Source organism: Cajanus cajan, chromosome 3 (assembly GCF_000230855.2).
Source record: "Cajanus cajan strain Asha chromosome 3, NIPB_CcT2T_4, whole genome shotgun sequence".
In the NCBI taxonomy this organism is placed as follows: Eukaryota; Viridiplantae; Streptophyta; class Magnoliopsida; order Fabales; family Fabaceae; genus Cajanus; species Cajanus cajan.
In genome coordinates, this window is record NC_138519.1 from 17,489,532 (window position 1) to 17,507,319 (window position 17,788).

A 17,788-nucleotide genomic window follows, 5' to 3' on the forward strand; every position below is an offset into this window, starting at 1 on the left:
CCGTTCTAAACGTGAACAATAAATTGTGCTAGTTGGGGGAATAAATTTGCACAGTACTATTTGGGTAAATTTTTTTAAAATAGTATTATTTGAGTAAAAAATTCTAAAAAAGGAGTGAAGTTTAATGTGTGTATGTATATATATATATATATATATACATATATATATATATATATATATATATATATATATATATATATGGTAGAGGATGGATCTACTTATTTTAAGAGTAAGTTTTAATAGATTTTCTCTATTAGTAATTAAATTAAGTTATTAATAAATAAATTAAGTTTACAAATTTTTAAAAAAATTTAAAATCATATGATACTTCTTTATATAGATTAGAATCAATGTATAAAATATTTTTATAATTATTTATCAATTTGAATTAATGAAACAAAATATCAAATAATTTTAAAATTTTAAGAAAATTATAAACATGATCTATGCGTTATTTTTTTTTAAATTTAATTGTTGAATTATTGAAATTTAATATAAAAACTGAGATTACGTTGTGGTATGTTTGTATGTGCTTTACATAAAGATGTTTTCTTTTCTCACCGTATAATTTGTGGATGTTTTAGGTGAGGAAGATCCGGCTATGAATGACCAACAGTTGAATTATGAGTATGCTCTAATATTGTGACATCAGGGCAGAGGATTTCTAGGACATGAATTGTATTTGTATATGGAGTTGAACCTTGTCTTTTGAAAACAATTTGTAAACTCTTAAATTTTACCTTCCAAGTTTTATTTCTAGTTATTTTGGATATTGAAGAAAGAACAGTTATGAAGTTTTATGTGAACCTTTTTACCAACTTTGAAAGTTTATTTTTCTTAATTTAATTACATTTTTACGATGTATGTGTTGGGGTAGTAAGGGTGTGACAGAATTTGTTAATAAAATATTCAAAATTGTCTCTCAATATGAAAAATAATTATCATTTCGCAAAAGGATCAAATAGATCCAAATTTAGAAGATAAAAGACTAAAATGAATATTTTAAAAGATAAAAAACTAAACTAAATATAAAAAATAAGATAAAAGATAAAATATAATATAATCTTTTAATTTAGTAAGATATTCGATATAAAAAGAACTAACCTAATTTCTAATTAGGAAAAATAGACACTTCTGTGCCTCTGTATTTTTTTTTAAATAGTGGATAGTTACTTAAAATATAAGAGGTTTGAAAACTAAATGTCATTGAAAAAAAAAGAGAGAATAAATAAATAGATAAAAGATAAATGATAGTGGTTTGTATTTAAATGTATAAAGGTTGATTGTAAGATAAAATAAATTGAAATGATATAAAAATATTATAATTCAGCGTCATTAGATAGATTCTTAAATCAACATAATTTTGTGCACAATCTTTAATAAAATATTAAATATGTATAATCACATCACATTCGTATAATATAATATATATGTTATAGAATTTGATATATATAAATTGGCTGAAAGGAGTAGTAGACTCATATGATACAAAGAAAGAAGTGAATTGGATTGCGTGAGAGCCTTACTCTGAGACCTGTTCTGACTGGTGAGCAATTCATCCAAAATACCTTCAACATGCGCTGCATGCATGCATGCATGAGAGTTACGCCACATGCACGTGTTTTTTTTATGCATCATCTTCTCCACCAATTTCATCTATTTCTCTTCTTCTTTGCACGCCATGACCCACTTATTCTCATCCAACCAGATTAGCTTTCTTTAATGAATTCAACTTTCACTCCGTTTTCCATCAACTCTCCGTGTTTGGGGAGATGATCAGAGTTTTTGTTTGATTCAATTTTTTAATAGGATATTGGAGTTGAGTTTAAATGCATTCGACATTCTTGTTTGTTTCTGTGCTTTCAATGCTTTAATTTTGCTACCATGCGGGATATTTTGTGGATTTGTGTAGTTGAATGCTTTTAGGGTTTTTGTTGGTCTTGTTTTCTCAAATTCACTTTTTATCTGTTGATTTTCTTTTGAATACAATGTTAATTAGGCGTGAATCCAAATTAATCTAACTGAATTAATCATTTTGTCTCGATTACTTTTAGTATTTGGATTAAATCTAAATCAACTTGTTCAAACGGATGTTGGATAATAAATTTTGATTTTTAAATTTAACTTAATTCAATTCAACCCTAATGTATAATATATTATTAAAATTATACATATAATATTATAATTATATATTTTGAATTCAAGATACTTAGTATTTTAACCCTACCGCCTCTTTATCTCACACACAACATACAAATTATAGGAAAAAAAGCAAACATAATTTTTTTTTTAAAAGTTGTAACAATGAACAATACTTTAGAGACTTTACTGTTTGTTGTTGTTACAGATTAAGATTTTCTCTTTAATCAGACTAAAACTGTGTGTATACAGATTCAAATTATATACAAAAATTATTTAATGACTTGTATATTAGTATTTTCAAATACATGTGGTAAATGTTTATAATATATAAATAAATATTATATTTAATATATAAATTATTTTTAAAATTTAAATAAATAAATAAATATGTTTAAATATATAGATTTTATTTTAGATTTATAATAAATAATTTATATATAACACAAAATAATTATTTATTGATGATTTATTTTAGAAAGTTTAAGCAACGGATTGAAGCTATCTTTATTGGAAAAAATTATTATCAGTCTTGTTTTATCTGATTCTGAGAATCCTGATGCCAGGCTGAGTGGTAAGTATGAAGTTACATTTTACTTGACTAATAATGTTCATGGTCATTTCTATATCATCTATACTGTGTCAATATTATTTTGCCGTTTATATATAGTATATTTGACCTGAAATATTGCTGGTGTATAGGCAAATCTTTTTGCATGGCTCGGATTGAGGAATTGTTTGCCAATCCTGGTTCTTGGAGTTGCAATGAGCAAATTCACAAAATTATCATGTTCCTAAAGCAGTCTAAGGGTCTTTCCAAGCACATGGTTTCCTTTATGCAGATATTATCACTTGTGAAGTTCAAAGACAAGCCAACTTTTGCCTTGACTCCATTGCTTCCTGAAGAGATGCATGAGGCTGATTTAAGGTGGTAATGTATTTAGTAATCCTTACTACCATTTTATTAAGTTAACTACTCATCATTGGGTCAATGATATTGAAAACTTATTTGATTTAACTACTGAAATAAGTGGTTAACATAAAACTGGCAACCATTTTTCAATACAATCATATATTTGTTGTATATTATTAGTTATCAATAGTAATTAATTCAGTTATGATGTTTAATTAGTTATCCATCATTTTACAGGAAGATGGAGTTGTTCCACAAGTGTGGAGAAAATGATTTTGATGATATTTTGGAAGACATGCAGAAGGAAATAAAAATGGGAGATATTGTGAAGGAACAAGGCTATGGATGCACGGTTGATGTCTCAAAGTGCAAGGAGATATTTTCTCCATTCTCATCTCTAACTGATAATATGCTATCTAAATTACTTGGTGCAATTGCTTATAGTCGTACTGGGGTGGAGGAAAACCAGAACACATACTTAACATTCCCTGCAGCCAATGGATCCAACGTGTCTGAGTTGCCACCTCTTAACTCTTGGAATATTGATGTCTTGGCATAGTAGTCAATAGCGGCCGGAGCGGCCGCTATCGCGGCGCTCCGGAGCGGAGCGGCCTCACCCCGCAATGTGGCTGCTGTCGCGTGGCGGTTTTCTGTAGCGGCTGGAGCGGCCGCGTCGGAGGCGGAGCGGAGCGGCCCTAAACGCGGAATCGCGGCGCGATTTCAGACTTACCCTTCATTAAGGGTAAGTCCGTCTTTTCAATGGGCTTGTTTTGCCCTAATCATCCCTTTCTCTCTCGCGATTTCAGACTTACCCCTCCTCTCGTCTCTCCCTCTCATTGTTTCTTCTTCTCTGGCGAACGCGTGCAGCTCTGACGAACTCCGGCTCCGAAGCACCTCCATCGCCGACGCGCCTCCAGCTCCGACGCACCTCCGACTCCGACGCGCCTCCAGGTCCGACGCAGGTCCGACGTGGCCGCAAGCTCCGACGCGCGTTTGTCTTCTATTCTCGTTCCTCCGACCTGCTTTTGTCTTCTATTCTCGTATTCTCCTATTCTCCTTGATTCTGTCTTTTATGCATGCAACATATTTTTTTTAATTATTTATTAAACTTTTTCAACTGATTATTTTTTTATTTCTGATTAAATTTAATTAAACAAATTGTATTTTTAAATTCTGATTAAATTTAATTCAACAAATTTTATTTTTAAATTCTGATTAAATTTAATTCAGTAAATTTAATTTTTGATTTCTAATTAAATTTAATTCAGAAAAATTTATTTATGATTTCTGATTAAATTTAATTCAACAAATTTTATTTTTAATTTCTGATTAAATTTAATTCAGCAAATTTTATTTTTAATTTCTGATTAAATTTAATTCAGAAAATTTTATTTTTAATTTCAGAAAATTCTATTTCTATTTCAGCAGCATATTTTTTTTAATTTCTGATTCTATTATATTTTTATTAGGTTGTCTTTGTCTTTGATAATCAATTTAATCATGAGCCAACCAATCTCTGCTGGAACTGAAACTAATCCCAATTCTGGTCCCACTCCTAGAACAGAAATGTTTAAGCCCACTGGTGACAATATTGATGTCTTTTGGAAGTGGAACAGCTTAAAAGACAAAAATAATAGGAAGAGTGTCACGTGTGATTTTTGTCTGAAAACATCTACTGGTGGAATTACTAGAGCAAAAAGACATCAACTTGGAATAAAAGGCGATGTAGGTGCTTGTAGAAAAATTCCTGAGGATCTAAAATTGGAAATGAAGGCTGCCTATGAGAGTAAAAAAATTGCCTCAGAAGTATATATGGAGTGCGTAGATGAAAATGAAGAGGAGGATGACATCCAAGCCATTGCTAGAATTAAGAGACCTTCATCTACATCAAGTGAAGCCACTTCTGTTTCCAAGAAGAGGGGTATAAATGTCAAAGGTCCCCTTGATTTGCACTTTACTAGAAAGGCAGAAGAAAGTATCAAATTGAATAAGGGGTTGTGGCAAACAAGTTTAAATGATGCTTGTAACAAGGAAGCAAGAGCAAGGGTAATTCAATACATTGCTCGCTTTTTTTATCGGAATGGAATTGCATTTAATGTTGCTAGATCAAAGAGCTTCAAATTGATGGTTGAAGCTATTGGCACCTATGGTCCCCATTTAAAGCCACCAAGCTACCATGAATTAAGAGTGCCACTCCTTAAAAAAGAGTTGGAATACACCAAGGGCTTATTGAAGGGCCATGAAGAAGAGAGAGTAAAATATGGGTGCTCAATTATGTCTGATGGTTGGACAGATAGGAAAAGTAGAACTTTGATTAACTTTTTGGTTAATAGTTCAATGGGAACAATGTTTGTGAAGAGTGTGGATGCTTCTGAATATACCAAGACCGGTGAGAAGGTGTTTGAACTTTTAAATAGTTTTGTTGAGGAAATTGGAGAGAAAAATGTTGTTCAAGTAGTAACAGATAATGGAAGCAATTATGTTATGGCGGGTAAGAATCAATTATATTCTAATTTTATACTCATACGATTATAAGATATAAATTCTAATTTTAATTATTTTGTTATTGTGTTTTTAGGCAAAATTTTACAAACTGTGAGACCACATTTATTTTGGACTCCATGTGCTGCTCATTGTCTTGATTTGATGCTAGAAGATATTGGAAAGATCCCTAAAGTCAAAAGGGTAATACAAAGAGGCATCAAGCTCGTGGGTTACATTTATAATCATACCTTGACCCTAAACACCATGAGGAAGTATACAAATAAGGTTGAATTGGTGAGGCATGGAGTTACAAGATTTGCTACCACCTTCCTTACTTTGCAACGATTGCATAAGTTAAAGGCAAATCTTAGAAGGATGTTTACTTCCGACGAATGGTTGCAATCAAAAGGAGCCAAAGAACCTAAGGGGAAGAAAGCAACGGAGATTGTTCTTATGCCTACATTTTGGAGTGATGTTGTTTATGCTTTAAAGGCTATGGGGCCTATTGTACGTGTGTTGAGGTTGGTAGATAATGAAAAAAAACCGGCAATGGGTTACATTTATGAAGCAATGGAGAGGGCTAAGGAGGCAATTCAAAATTCTTTTAATCATAATGAAGAAAAATATAAGGATATATTTGCAATTGTTGATAGAAGATGGGATTGTCAACTCCATCATCCGTTGCATGCAGCAGGATATTATCTAAATCCTGAGTTTTATTACAAAAATTCAACAAGAATGGATGCTGATGATGAAGTGGTGGATGGCCTTTTCAAATGTATTGATAGGCTTTGTGAAAATAATGACATTGTAGACAATGTTCACAATCAATTGGCAATATATAAAAGGGCAGGAGGAAGATTTGGCATTCCTGCAGCAGTTAGAGCAAGGGTTAAAATGGCTCCTGGTAAGTGAGACTTTTCTTAAGCTTCAACTTCACTTACAAATTTTATAGTTATTTGATAATTTATTTATATAATAATATTTGCATTTATAGCTGAGTGGTGGAAGATGTATGGAGGACATACACCACATTTGCAAATTGTTGCCATTAAGGTACTAAGCTTGACATGTAGCTCATCTGGTTGTGAGCGTAATTGGAGTACCTTTGAGCATGTAAGTTAATGAATTAGTGGATTTAAATTTGAGTTTACTATTGAAAATGGAAAATTAACTAACATCATGTTGTTAAATTATTATAGATTCACTCAAAGAAGAGAAGTAAGCTTGAGCACCAAAAGCTTCAAGACTTGGTTTTTATTAAATATAATCAAGCTCTTCAAGAACGCTTTGAGTGTCAAGATCCAATTGATCCAATTGCTTTGAATGAAGTTGATGATAACAATGAATGGATGTTGGGAGAAGAAAATGATGAGGATGAATTTGAAGATGACTTGGTGTTTGATGATGATGTTTTGACTTGGAGAGATGTTGCCCAAGCAAGTGGTGCCGGTGAACCTTTGAAATACACTAGGAGACAAACACAAGTGAACAAGACATCAACAATTGCATCTACATCCAAGAAAGATAAAGGAAAAAAAGTGATGGAAGTACTAGAAGACGAGGATGATGATGTAGAGGAAGAAGAAGAATATAATTCTAATGCTAGTGGGAGTGATGAATTTGAGGGAGAGGAAGACTTTAATCTTGATGAGGAAGAAGATTAAACTATAATGTTTAATTTTTTACTTACTTAGAGCTTTAACACTTTGTTTTGGAGACATTTTATATTATGTATTGTTTGAGTACTATGAACTTTTAATTATTAAAAATGTTTAATGCATGAATTTAGAGTTATTTTTTTGTTTTTTTTAGCTTTTATATATATATTATTAATTATTTAATATATATAAATTAATATTTAAATAGCGGTTATCCCGCTCCGCGTCATCCCGCTATCCCAGTTTTGGGGTCGGCCGCTCCGCGCCGCTATCCGGGATTGACTACTATGTGTCTTGGTAGATACAGTTAACCATCTTGTGAGTTTTATTCAATAGGACTTAAAGTTCCTCTCATTTTTTTATTGCCTTTTGAATAAGAAAGTAAATCATTTCATTTTTATGTGTTTTCTGATACAGGCACCTCAAACCAACTGGATATGTGTCATGGAAAATCTTGATCATGAAGGGTTTTTCCTTCCTTGTGAAGAAGCATTCCTTTTTCTCATGTGTGTGTATAAACATGCCTCTAAGGTATGATATCAGAACCTTAGATATGCTTTTCCCGTAGCTTAGCTGATTTAAAATCAGTTTTGATACAAGTTAGAAATAATTTTTAGAGCTTCTTTGCTGAAAAATAAAGAATTTTTTCTAGAAGAAAAGTTATCAAAACCATTTTTAATCTTGTATCTAAATAGGCTCTTATATGCAAATTCTGGCATAAAATTCTGAATGTATGAAAATATGCCTAGCAGGAACCATTTCCTCTCCATGCCATATGTGGATCTGTATGGAAGAATACTGAGGGTCAGCTGTCTTTCCTTAAATATGCTGTATCAGCACCACCAGAAATATTTACCTTTGCACACTCGGGAAGATTGCTGGTATGATTATCTGTTTGTACATTTAGACCTGTTTGGATAAATTATTCCAAAAGCACTTTTAGAAAAAAAAAAATTAAAATAAACTTATTAATGAACTAAAACTAAATTATACATGAGTTAAAAATAAAAATTTTGAAAAACTGATAAAAGAAAATTTCTACAAATTAACTTATATTTAAGCTAATTTTAACTCATGAAAAAACTTATTTTTTTTTTTAATATTTTTCTCTCTTAAAAATATTTCTAGAGAAGTTTATCTAAGTTGACCATTATTGTTTCTTGTTCCTATCGCCAAATTCTTATGACAACAAATTGCTGTGCAGGCATATGTTGATGCAATTAATGGCCACAAGCTTCAAAATGGCCATGCAAATCATGCATGGTTGTGTCTTGACCTTTTAGACGTCCTCTGCCAGCTAGCCGAGAAGGGTCATGCCAATAATGTTCGATCAATCCTTGATTACCCTCTTAAACACTGTCCTGAAGTGTTGCTTCTTGGGATGGCACATATTAATGTACAATCTAATGGATTCATATTTGTTGGTTCTCCACAATTACCTATTCTATGTCTTTTCTTGATTCATGTAGTTTACATTGGTTGTTCTTGCAGACTGCCTATTATCTCTTGCAACGGGAAGTATCTCTGATTGTTTTTCCCAAGATAGTAAAAAGTGGTGTAGGCAGTGGGATGATTCTACACCTTTGGCATGTTAATCCCAATCTGGTCTTGAGAGGGTTTATTGATTCTCAAAACAATGATGCAGGCAGCATTATAAGAATTGTGGACATCTGTCGGGAGTTAAAGGTTGTTCTCTTTTTAAGTGTGTTTTTTTACTTTTTTTTCATTTCAATCATTTTCCTGATAGACAGATAGATTGCACTTTGTTGTTATGGTTTTCTTGATTTTGTTATATGTGAGGATTACAATTGACTATTGATATGACCAAAATAGAAATAATGCATTAATAAAATATATAAGCAAAGAGTAATTTTCATCTTTTAAACCAGTTTTGTAAGATTAAGTCAGGTTCATAATACAAAAATCGACTTGTAAGATGAGAGTTGTTTCTCACTTATATATAAATATATTACTAGTCGATGTGGCTAAAATAGAAATAAGGCATTAGCAAAGTATATAAGGAGATAGCAATCCTTACCTTATATATTGATTTAGACTCATAATTTGCTTTCTTAATATGTTTTAATAATAAGCGAATCTCACTTTCATAGAGCCCTTAGTTGCAAGAAGCCTTCAAATTTGTCTTCACGATTCACAAATGCCAATCTCTTTTCTTTTTTACAATCTTTTGCCATTTTTAACTCATGCTTCTTGTTGGTTTTACAGATTCTATCATCCGTGGTGGAAATTATTCCCTCTTATTATAGTATAAGGTTAGCAGCAGTGGCATCAAGAAAAAAATTCATTAACCTCGAGAGGTGGTTGAATAGAAACTTAACTAGAAGCAAGGACGTCCTTTTTGTGGTAACAATAATACCTTCCCTCGTGCTTCGGGTCCTAATTTTTTTACACACTAACTTCACAGATTTAGAGTCTAAATGAATACAAATTAAAAGTGCTTGAGAGTTTTTATATTGAAAATAAAGAACTTTTTTCAATAGAAAACTCTTAAATATGCTTTTAAGCTTCTATCCAAACAATCTCTTATGCAGTCTTTTGGTTTTGTCACTTGTGCATTCCAACTTGTACTCCTCTGAGTTTATTTAGCAGAAAAGTGGCTGACATTATTAGGCTTTGCAGGAGTGCCTCAAGTTCTTAAAGGATGTCCATTTTGGTGGATCACAAAACCTTTCTGGCAAATCTTTTCATCAGTCTGGTGCTGTTCTGAGCCTCTATGCTGAGACGACTTCCACCTTCTTGAAGGTTCTACTTTAATATTTGGTTTCTCTGCCCGTTGATCTCATTTGATTTTCATCTAACTTTTTCTGATTACAGGTTCTTAAATCTCACACTAACTCGGTTGCCTCTGGACAACTTTCTCTGCAGTTGGAGAGGCTGCATATATCTATTAAAGATTACTCTCTGGTTTTTACCCTTCACTTTCTCAGTTTCCTATGTTTATTCTATCGCTCGTGCTCATATCATTTTATATTTGCACTTAATTTTGTTGCTACAATTGCAGTTACATAGTACAGACAGAACCTCGTCAAGGCTATCTTCTAATCCTGGTTATGTTGGTCCTTCCCGTGGATCTATTTCTACTGGTATATTTCTATCACTTGTGTTTCTACAGTTACATAGCCTGTTGCTTAGCATAAAGACATAAATTTATGCTTTCTATTTCTGAAAATATGTTGTGCTCCTTTGATATGTGCATCTGGTGCAGGGTTAGGATCTGCCTTGAACACTGAAACTTTGGTTGCTGCTGCTACGAAAATAGAAAGTCCAATTGAGGTACTCTCCAGCCTTGTACAAAAGATTAATCAGACTGGCTGCTTTCTTCAGTTTTGATAATTGATTCCTTCAGTTGTTTATATTATCACTGATTTTACTTATCTGCTTATAAATAATTTTGAAGAGTTTCATGTTTCAGCTAAGGGATATCTTTGTTTACCAAAAAAAACATCTAGCTTGTGAGAGCTACACTTACCCTCACATTTGATTTTAATTAAATTTTCTAATTAAGTAGAGATGAACTACACACACTCTCTATATGCAAGCATTCTTGGTTTCAAAAATCTCTCTCCTATAAATGTCTTCTTTATCACTTATCTCCTGATTCTTTCATCTCTGTCCTTATTTAAAGTAACATGTCCCTCATCTATTATTTCATGGGGATTTTCTCTGATTTCTTGGGGATAGACTATCCTTATTTCTTTATTTTCATACCGGTTTAAATTTCTTTGATTTAAAATGGCTTATGATTATTCTTTCTCCTATTATGAGGATAACAAATTATTCTCTCTATTTAATTTTCTTACACTTTATTGTCATCGATAACTGAAATTATTATTGAATTTTAATTATTATATTGACAATGATTTTATTTAGATATATTTGATATTATTCTGTATATACAAATTTATTAAATTTTGTCAAGGTCATATGATAGATATTTACTTTAATTATATGATATTAATAAATTTTCACTTTTCAAAATAAATAATTGTGATCCTAAAATTATTTAACTGGTACAATTCATGAACTAAAATACTAGTTTTAATTTAGTATCTTATACAAATCTAAATTTTGATTTCCTTTACTTGGAGTAATTTAACCCTAATTTTTTATATTGTTAACAGGCTCCGGACTCAGATGATCAAGAAAAGATATCATTCATAATTAATAATGTTTCTGCTGCTAATATTGAAGACAAAGCAGAAGTGTTTGCTGAAGTTTTGAAAGAGCAGTACTATCCTTGGTTTGCACGGTATATGGTTATGAAAAGGTTAGCGTGATTCATAAGTCAAGTCATGTATCATGTAATTGCTTAAAACAGTTGCATCCATGTAGAGATATGGGGAATGATATATATATTGGTACCTTCATTTATACCATTTGTTATTTATTTCTAGAGCAAGCATTGAGCCAAATTTCCATGACTTGTACCTGAAATTCCTGGATAAGATTAATTCCAAGGCTTTAAACAAAGAGATTGTGCAGGCAACTTATGAAAATTGCAAGGTTTGAGCCTTGTTTCTGTTCCCTGCTTGATTGAAGTGACAAGTTGTGTCGATAATATGAAATAATACTTGGTGTTTGAATATTCTTCAGGCTCTTTTAGGATCAGAGCTCTTAAAATCAAGTTTAGAAGAACGCTCTTTGCTTAAAAATTTGGGGAGCTGGCTTGGGAAGTTAACAATTGGCCGTAATAAGGTTTTGATGGCTCGTGAAATAGACCCAAAGTCTTTGATTATAGAGGTAATTTCCAAATTGAATATATTTCAGGAGCAGATGGCCCTTCAATTGGTCATTTTCTTATCAAATTGTTTTCCATGTTGTAGGCATATGAGAAGGGGCTAATGTTCGTTGTTATTCCATTTACATCAAAGGTATAATTTATTATTGTAATTATCTGCTTCAATGTTTATACTCAGTAGCCTGCTACATTATCATTCAATTTCTTTTTACAGATCCTCAAACCATGCAAAACCAGTCTTGCATATCAACCACCTAATCCTTGGACTATGGCCATTTTAGGATTGCTTAATGAGATTTATTCAATGCCCAACTTGAAAATGAGCCTCAAGTTTGACATAGAGGTACGTTTTTCTTGTTTCCTTCCTGGAGTGTCATTGACAAAAAAGGTTTATTGAAATATTTGTGATATATAGGTTTTATTCAAGAATCTTGGTGTGGATATGAAGGATGTCAAACAAACTTCTCTCTTGAAGGATAGAAAAAGACAAATTGAAGGAAATCCTGATTTCTCTAATAAAGATGTTGGGCATCTCAAGCACAAATGATTACTGATGTAATATCATCTGGCCATGTACTTCCAGTAAATCAAGGGGAATTATCACTTGAAGTCACCAAACCATCCAATACAGGGGCTCATCTGCATATACAATCTCAGGTTTATTCTTACATTCTTTTGGTCTTCGATGACTCCTATTTTTATTGATTTAGAAATTATTTTTTTTTCTAGGTGTGGATAGTAGGTTGGTCCTCTTCATCTTTCAGTTGAAAGAGAAAAAAACTGTATACTATGTGTTTTGTTCATTCACTAACCTTCCTTTTTATAGGGTAAAGATTATGCCTAAAAAGGAAATAAGAAAATAGCGGTAATAGGGGAACAAATGTCACATGCTAGTCTCACATATTTTTGACTTCCTAACAATATCTTTGATATTTACAAACTTTTTCTGGAGTTGGTAATTGAATATCAATCATTCCCATTTTGACAATAAGATCCAGAAAATTAGTACAGGTAAGTCACTTAGTGAAGATACATGCCAATTGGAGCCATATTTAGCTCAATGCTATGAAACCCGAATACCTCTCTTGTTCATGGAGCCATATTTAGCTTGATGCTATGAAACACGAATACCTCATTTGTTCGAAATGTCGCAGTGTTGAGCATGTTTCTGACATTGACACTCTAACACTTGCTCAACACATGTCAGACACTTATCAGGTGTCCAATTAAAAAATTTATTTTTTGTTGGCTTGAACACTTGAGGTGACACCTCTGCCCAACTCGAACACTTGAGCTGACACCTTCTTATGAATGGACATACACTGGTACTATTAAAAATTTCTTTTTTTGACTTAGACCTGTCACCTTAGAATATAATATGAAATCTTAAAAAATGTCTCGCCTTCGTTTAGGCTTGTCATAGAAAAAACATAGAAGGTTGGTTTAAAAAGGTGAATATGTCATCAATTTAGATATTTTGTTATGTTATATTTTATTTTATTAGAGTCTCTCTCTTTTGGTATGTATATGTGGTGTTTGGTGTCCTATATTTTAGACATTAATTGTGTCAAAGTGTCGGGTGTCTGTGTCGGTTCTATGCTCAGATGCTATTTTAAGTTTTGAAGTATAACTGACTACAACTTGTGTTTACAGCTTCCAACACAGATACCTAACTTTCGGACAGACGTTATTATCAAGCAAAAGCTCAGTGTTTTTGGAATGCAAATGTATGATGCTCTCAGTATGGTGTTCTGCTTCCTGTTTGAATCTATATGACTGAGTTACTATTTGTTTATTACAGAGCGGTATCCATTGCAATGGACAGAGCTATCAAAGAGACAGTGTCTAGTAATGAGCAGAGTATTGTTTCCTTATCAACAACAACAACCAAGGAGCTTGTTTTAAAGGTTGCATACATATCAGTGAAGCTGAGATTCTAACTGCTTAATCTACTCTTCAAACATATCAGGATGTTATGGTATATAACATTGTCACATTTTTTTAAGTGTGTTAATATCTTTTTAACTGCTGGTTTTTGTTTCTAGGTAACGTATATAGAGATGTCTGTAGTAGTATTGTTTTAATCGGAAGCCTTAACAGACAAAGCTTGTACACTGTTTTTTTTGCTTGATTTTAATTTATGTAATTCATTTGCAGGATTATGCTATGGAATCTGACGAGACACGTATATTAAATGTGGCACGCATGATGGTCGCTAGTCTGGCTGAGAGTTTGGCTCGTGTTAACTGCAAAGTAATGCCCTTAAATTTGATATCTATCTTGTTTGTTTATATCTTAGCAAATTCTTTTAGGATTATATGTTTTTAGCCTCTGTTTTGTTTTATTTTCTTCTCCCTATCGTATCTCCTTTTCTTCTAGGAACCATTACGAGCTTCAATATCTGGTCATCTGAGGACTTCACTTCAGAACTTAAATATTCCTAATGAAATTTTGGAACAAGTTGTGCAACTTCTCGTCAATGATAATCTTGATCAAGGCCTTGCAGTCGTTGTACAGGCTGCTAGTGATAAGGTTAGCTGCTAAGTGCTAAGATTTGTTTGTGGTTGTAGTTATTTGTGGAAGTGTGGAAAATAGTGCTTTTGTTTCTCCTTTTATATGGTAATTTAATAATTAATTTTAGAGTATTTGCCCCATAATTTAGATGATGTTTCCATTGTTTTAATTACTGAAGTATATAGTAATGATAGTTGTGAACGACTAATTTGTCACCTTTGTAAAATTTTTGTGTTTGTAACAATGAGTATTTATCAAATTGTATCCTTTCTTGTATGTGATTATTTGATTACTTTGTAAAACGCTTGATGCATGACAATTATCTCTGGTGAAATAAAAAGGGGATGCAGTGAAGAGTACCTCCATAGGTCAATCTGTTTAATCCGTTATTTTGTATGTAATTTAACTAGCTTGTTGTCTTTGATGCTATCTACTATTTTATAGGAAATAAGCACCATTGATGAAGAGATTCGTCAACAACTTTCGTTGAGAAGGTATGGTTTCAGAATGATACTTCAAGTCGAATAGTTTTTTCTTTATTGCTCGCCTTTTATTTTTTCTTTGTTTAGCAAGGGACATTAGGATAAATTCCTTCTTTAATATGTATGGGACCATAAACAAAATTTGAAATTCTAATGATTATTTATTATGCACATATTGTAGGCTTTCATCATAGAATGGTATAGGATGTGTGAATTTCCTTGTGCCAATGATATAACATCTGCCCACTTCACATTACAATTGCAACAGGACGACATACTTAATGGGGATGATGTTATGGATCGATTTTTCAGACTTTTGATGGTGATTTTTCTTTCTTTGTGTTGGTTACTCCTTTCTTCTGATAACCATGATTGTCGATTAAATCTTTTCATTTTTTTTTCTCCAGGAACTAGTTGTTGTACATTGCTTATCCACTGAGGTGATTAATTCAGGGCCACTGCAATCTCAACCGCACTGCAGTCAATGTCATTTTTTTCAATTGATTGGATGGTTGTTGGAACAGGGATCAATGTAATGGAATGCTATTTCATTGTAGTCTTGTTAACTATTTATGCATTCTATTATCATGGAAGTACTGATGTTGCTGGGTTCACAATGAATTCCTATTTGCTGAATAATGGAAATATTGTTGATTAGGAATCATTTACTTCTAGTTTACTTTGGATGTATCTGTTACTAGATGTCCTTGTAGAGACCATAGCTAGAGTTGTTTTTCTTTAACATGCTTTTAAGAGGCTCCAAATTTAATAATAAAATTTGGAACTTCTTGCATTTATGTTATGATGATGATGCACCATGATAACAAATCATCTTGTAGTGGTAGACTTGCCATTTTATCATAGCTTAATTGGTATGGAACTATGTAAAGAGGTTGGACATCTGACCTTCAAACTTATGTTGAAACAAGCAGTTGAACAGGTTCTAAAATTATTGTTTATATTGGAAAAAATCAAAGTCTTAGATTAACTAAAGATAAAATCAAAATATAGTATATTAGTTGGGTCAGTCCTCATCTCACAAACTAGTTTGGTAAAGTTAAGTTATGCATAATCCCACATTCTAAGAGTTTATAATCTGACCCTTTTTACCTATGCCTTTTCATGGCAAATATTCATCCTCGTGCTTGTTGACTCTATGAAGGATTTTAACTTGAAAATGTGTCCTCTATGAAGGATTTTAAATTGTCAATGTTCTTCCTGTATCATTCTGTTATATGACTTTGGGCTTGGGTACCTTAGACAATCTCTTTGTACTAAAATGAGATAAATACAAAATGTAGTAGTTTGTTACTTGTATATATATACCATGTCCATGAAGTATTTGCTCCTGAGTATGGTTGGAATGATTATGTTCTGCTGATTGTAACACCCTGAATTTTCTACTAATGCAATTATTTATTTATATATTTATGAAGATTATCTTCTTATAGTTGTTTTAGTTAATTAAAGAGAGTTTTATAAAATATTTTAAAGGTTTGTAATAATTTAATTATTTGTGAAAATTTTTATATAAAATTCTGTTTCTTTACGCTGGAACGGGCTGTTCCAAAAGTGGCACGGGCCGTTCCAAACAAAGAAAGTAAACTGCTTTTGAAGTGGCAGAACGGGTCGTTCCAAAAGTGGAACGGGCCGTTCCAAATATGTAAAAAGGCCTATTTGGGTTTTTCCAGAACGGGTCGTTCCCAAAGTGAAACGGGCCGTTCTAGAGTAAGAAAAATGCCTAAAAAGTTAAGTTGGAAACGGGTCGTTCTCCTTATGGTCAATCTGTGTAAAAGTGAACTCCAGAACGGGTCGTTCTGCTTTTTGGAAAGGGGGTCGTTCCGATTTTAGAACGGGCCGTTCCAGTTGAAAATTTTGCGTATATTTGAAGGCTCCAGAACGGGTCGTTCTGAATTCAGTACGAGCCGTTCCGGGTGCGCCAGGATGCCTATAAATAGAGGCAAGAGGGTGAAAAATTTATAACGTAGTGAGAAGCTGAAAATCTTAGAGAGAGAGAGAAAGAAAAAGAGAGAGAGAGAGAGAGAGAGAGAGAGAAAGAAAAAGAAAGAAAGAGAGAGAAAGAAAGAAAAAGGGAATCCAGAGGAGGAGGTTCTGCTCAAGTTTCAACTCTTGCTTATCCAAGTAAGGGAGGAGTGAGAAACCTCGCTCGGGGGTGTGAGAATAATTTTTGGATAGTTTGATTGTCAGATTGGCCCCCAATCCCTTGCCTGTTATTCTGTTTTACTTTTTGTTTGCTCTACTTTGTTCCTTGTTGGAAGAAATAAATGAATATGAAATTAATGCTAAAAATAAATAAGTTTTAATATGAATAAGAATGCTCTCTGTGAATTCCTGTGCGGACCTTATGAGGAGTATTTATGACATGACCATGTGAAATATATACCAATGACATGAGACATAAAAATGGACTATTGAGACAAGTTATGATTATGAGACTATAAAAAAAATAATGACATGATGTACTAAATGAATTTCTGTAATAAGCTAAATGTTGAGTCAATGAAATTATGAATGTATGACATGCATCATATGCATATATTACTCCAGGTGTGCCGCTGAGACCGCATACCAGTGATGCTAACAAGGTGTGCCTTAGGGTCACCCACGACTAACAAGGTGTACCTTAGGGTCACCCACGACTAACAAGGTGTACCTTAGGGTCACCCACGACTAATAAGGTGTACCTTTGGGTCACCCATGACGTAACATGCCAATAAGGTGTACCTTAGGGTCACCAGTGATGTAACCAGGTGTACCTTAGGGTCACCAATGATGATATGTGAAACTTCCTTATGGCGTCACATGCATGCATTTA

At 32.8% G+C, this 17,788-nt stretch overlaps 3 protein-coding genes across 3 annotated transcripts; all 3 read left to right on the plus strand.

Annotated features, from left to right (window-relative positions):
* Window positions 1-298: 298 nt before the first annotated feature.
* LOC145949259 (uncharacterized) lies at window positions 299-4,154 on the plus strand. The gene is made up of 2 exons (XM_083070609.1): window positions 299-3,067; window positions 3,290-4,154. Exons 1-2 carry the CDS (start codon window positions 2,856-2,858, stop codon window positions 3,609-3,611), a joined length of 534 nt encoding a protein of 177 aa, XP_082926735.1. The 5' UTR covers window positions 299-2,855; the 3' UTR covers window positions 3,612-4,154.
* A 397-nt stretch (window positions 4,155-4,551) lies between these two features.
* On the plus strand, window positions 4,552-7,319 carry LOC145955634 (uncharacterized). The gene is made up of 4 exons (XM_083070608.1): window positions 4,552-5,543; window positions 5,631-6,443; window positions 6,534-6,652; window positions 6,739-7,319. Exons 1-4 carry the CDS (start codon window positions 4,553-4,555, stop codon window positions 7,201-7,203), a joined length of 2,388 nt encoding a protein of 795 aa, XP_082926734.1. The 5' UTR covers window position 4,552; the 3' UTR covers window positions 7,204-7,319.
* A 322-nt stretch (window positions 7,320-7,641) lies between these two features.
* On the plus strand, window positions 7,642-14,378 carry LOC109793177 (uncharacterized). Its single transcript, XM_083071671.1, has 19 exons — window positions 7,642-7,728; window positions 7,950-8,078; window positions 8,402-8,593; window positions 8,689-8,883; window positions 9,424-9,561; window positions 9,838-9,960; window positions 10,033-10,122; window positions 10,220-10,301; window positions 10,424-10,491; window positions 11,340-11,485; window positions 11,613-11,721; window positions 11,812-11,958; window positions 12,042-12,089; window positions 12,171-12,299; window positions 12,372-12,613; window positions 13,610-13,683; window positions 13,758-13,934; window positions 14,114-14,209; window positions 14,336-14,378. The coding sequence occupies exons 1-15, from the start codon at window positions 7,642-7,644 to the stop codon at window positions 12,501-12,503; spliced, it is 1,815 nt and encodes a 604-aa protein (XP_082927797.1). The 3' UTR covers window positions 12,504-12,613; window positions 13,610-13,683; window positions 13,758-13,934; window positions 14,114-14,209; window positions 14,336-14,378.
* Window positions 14,379-17,788: the final 3,410 nt, after the last annotated feature.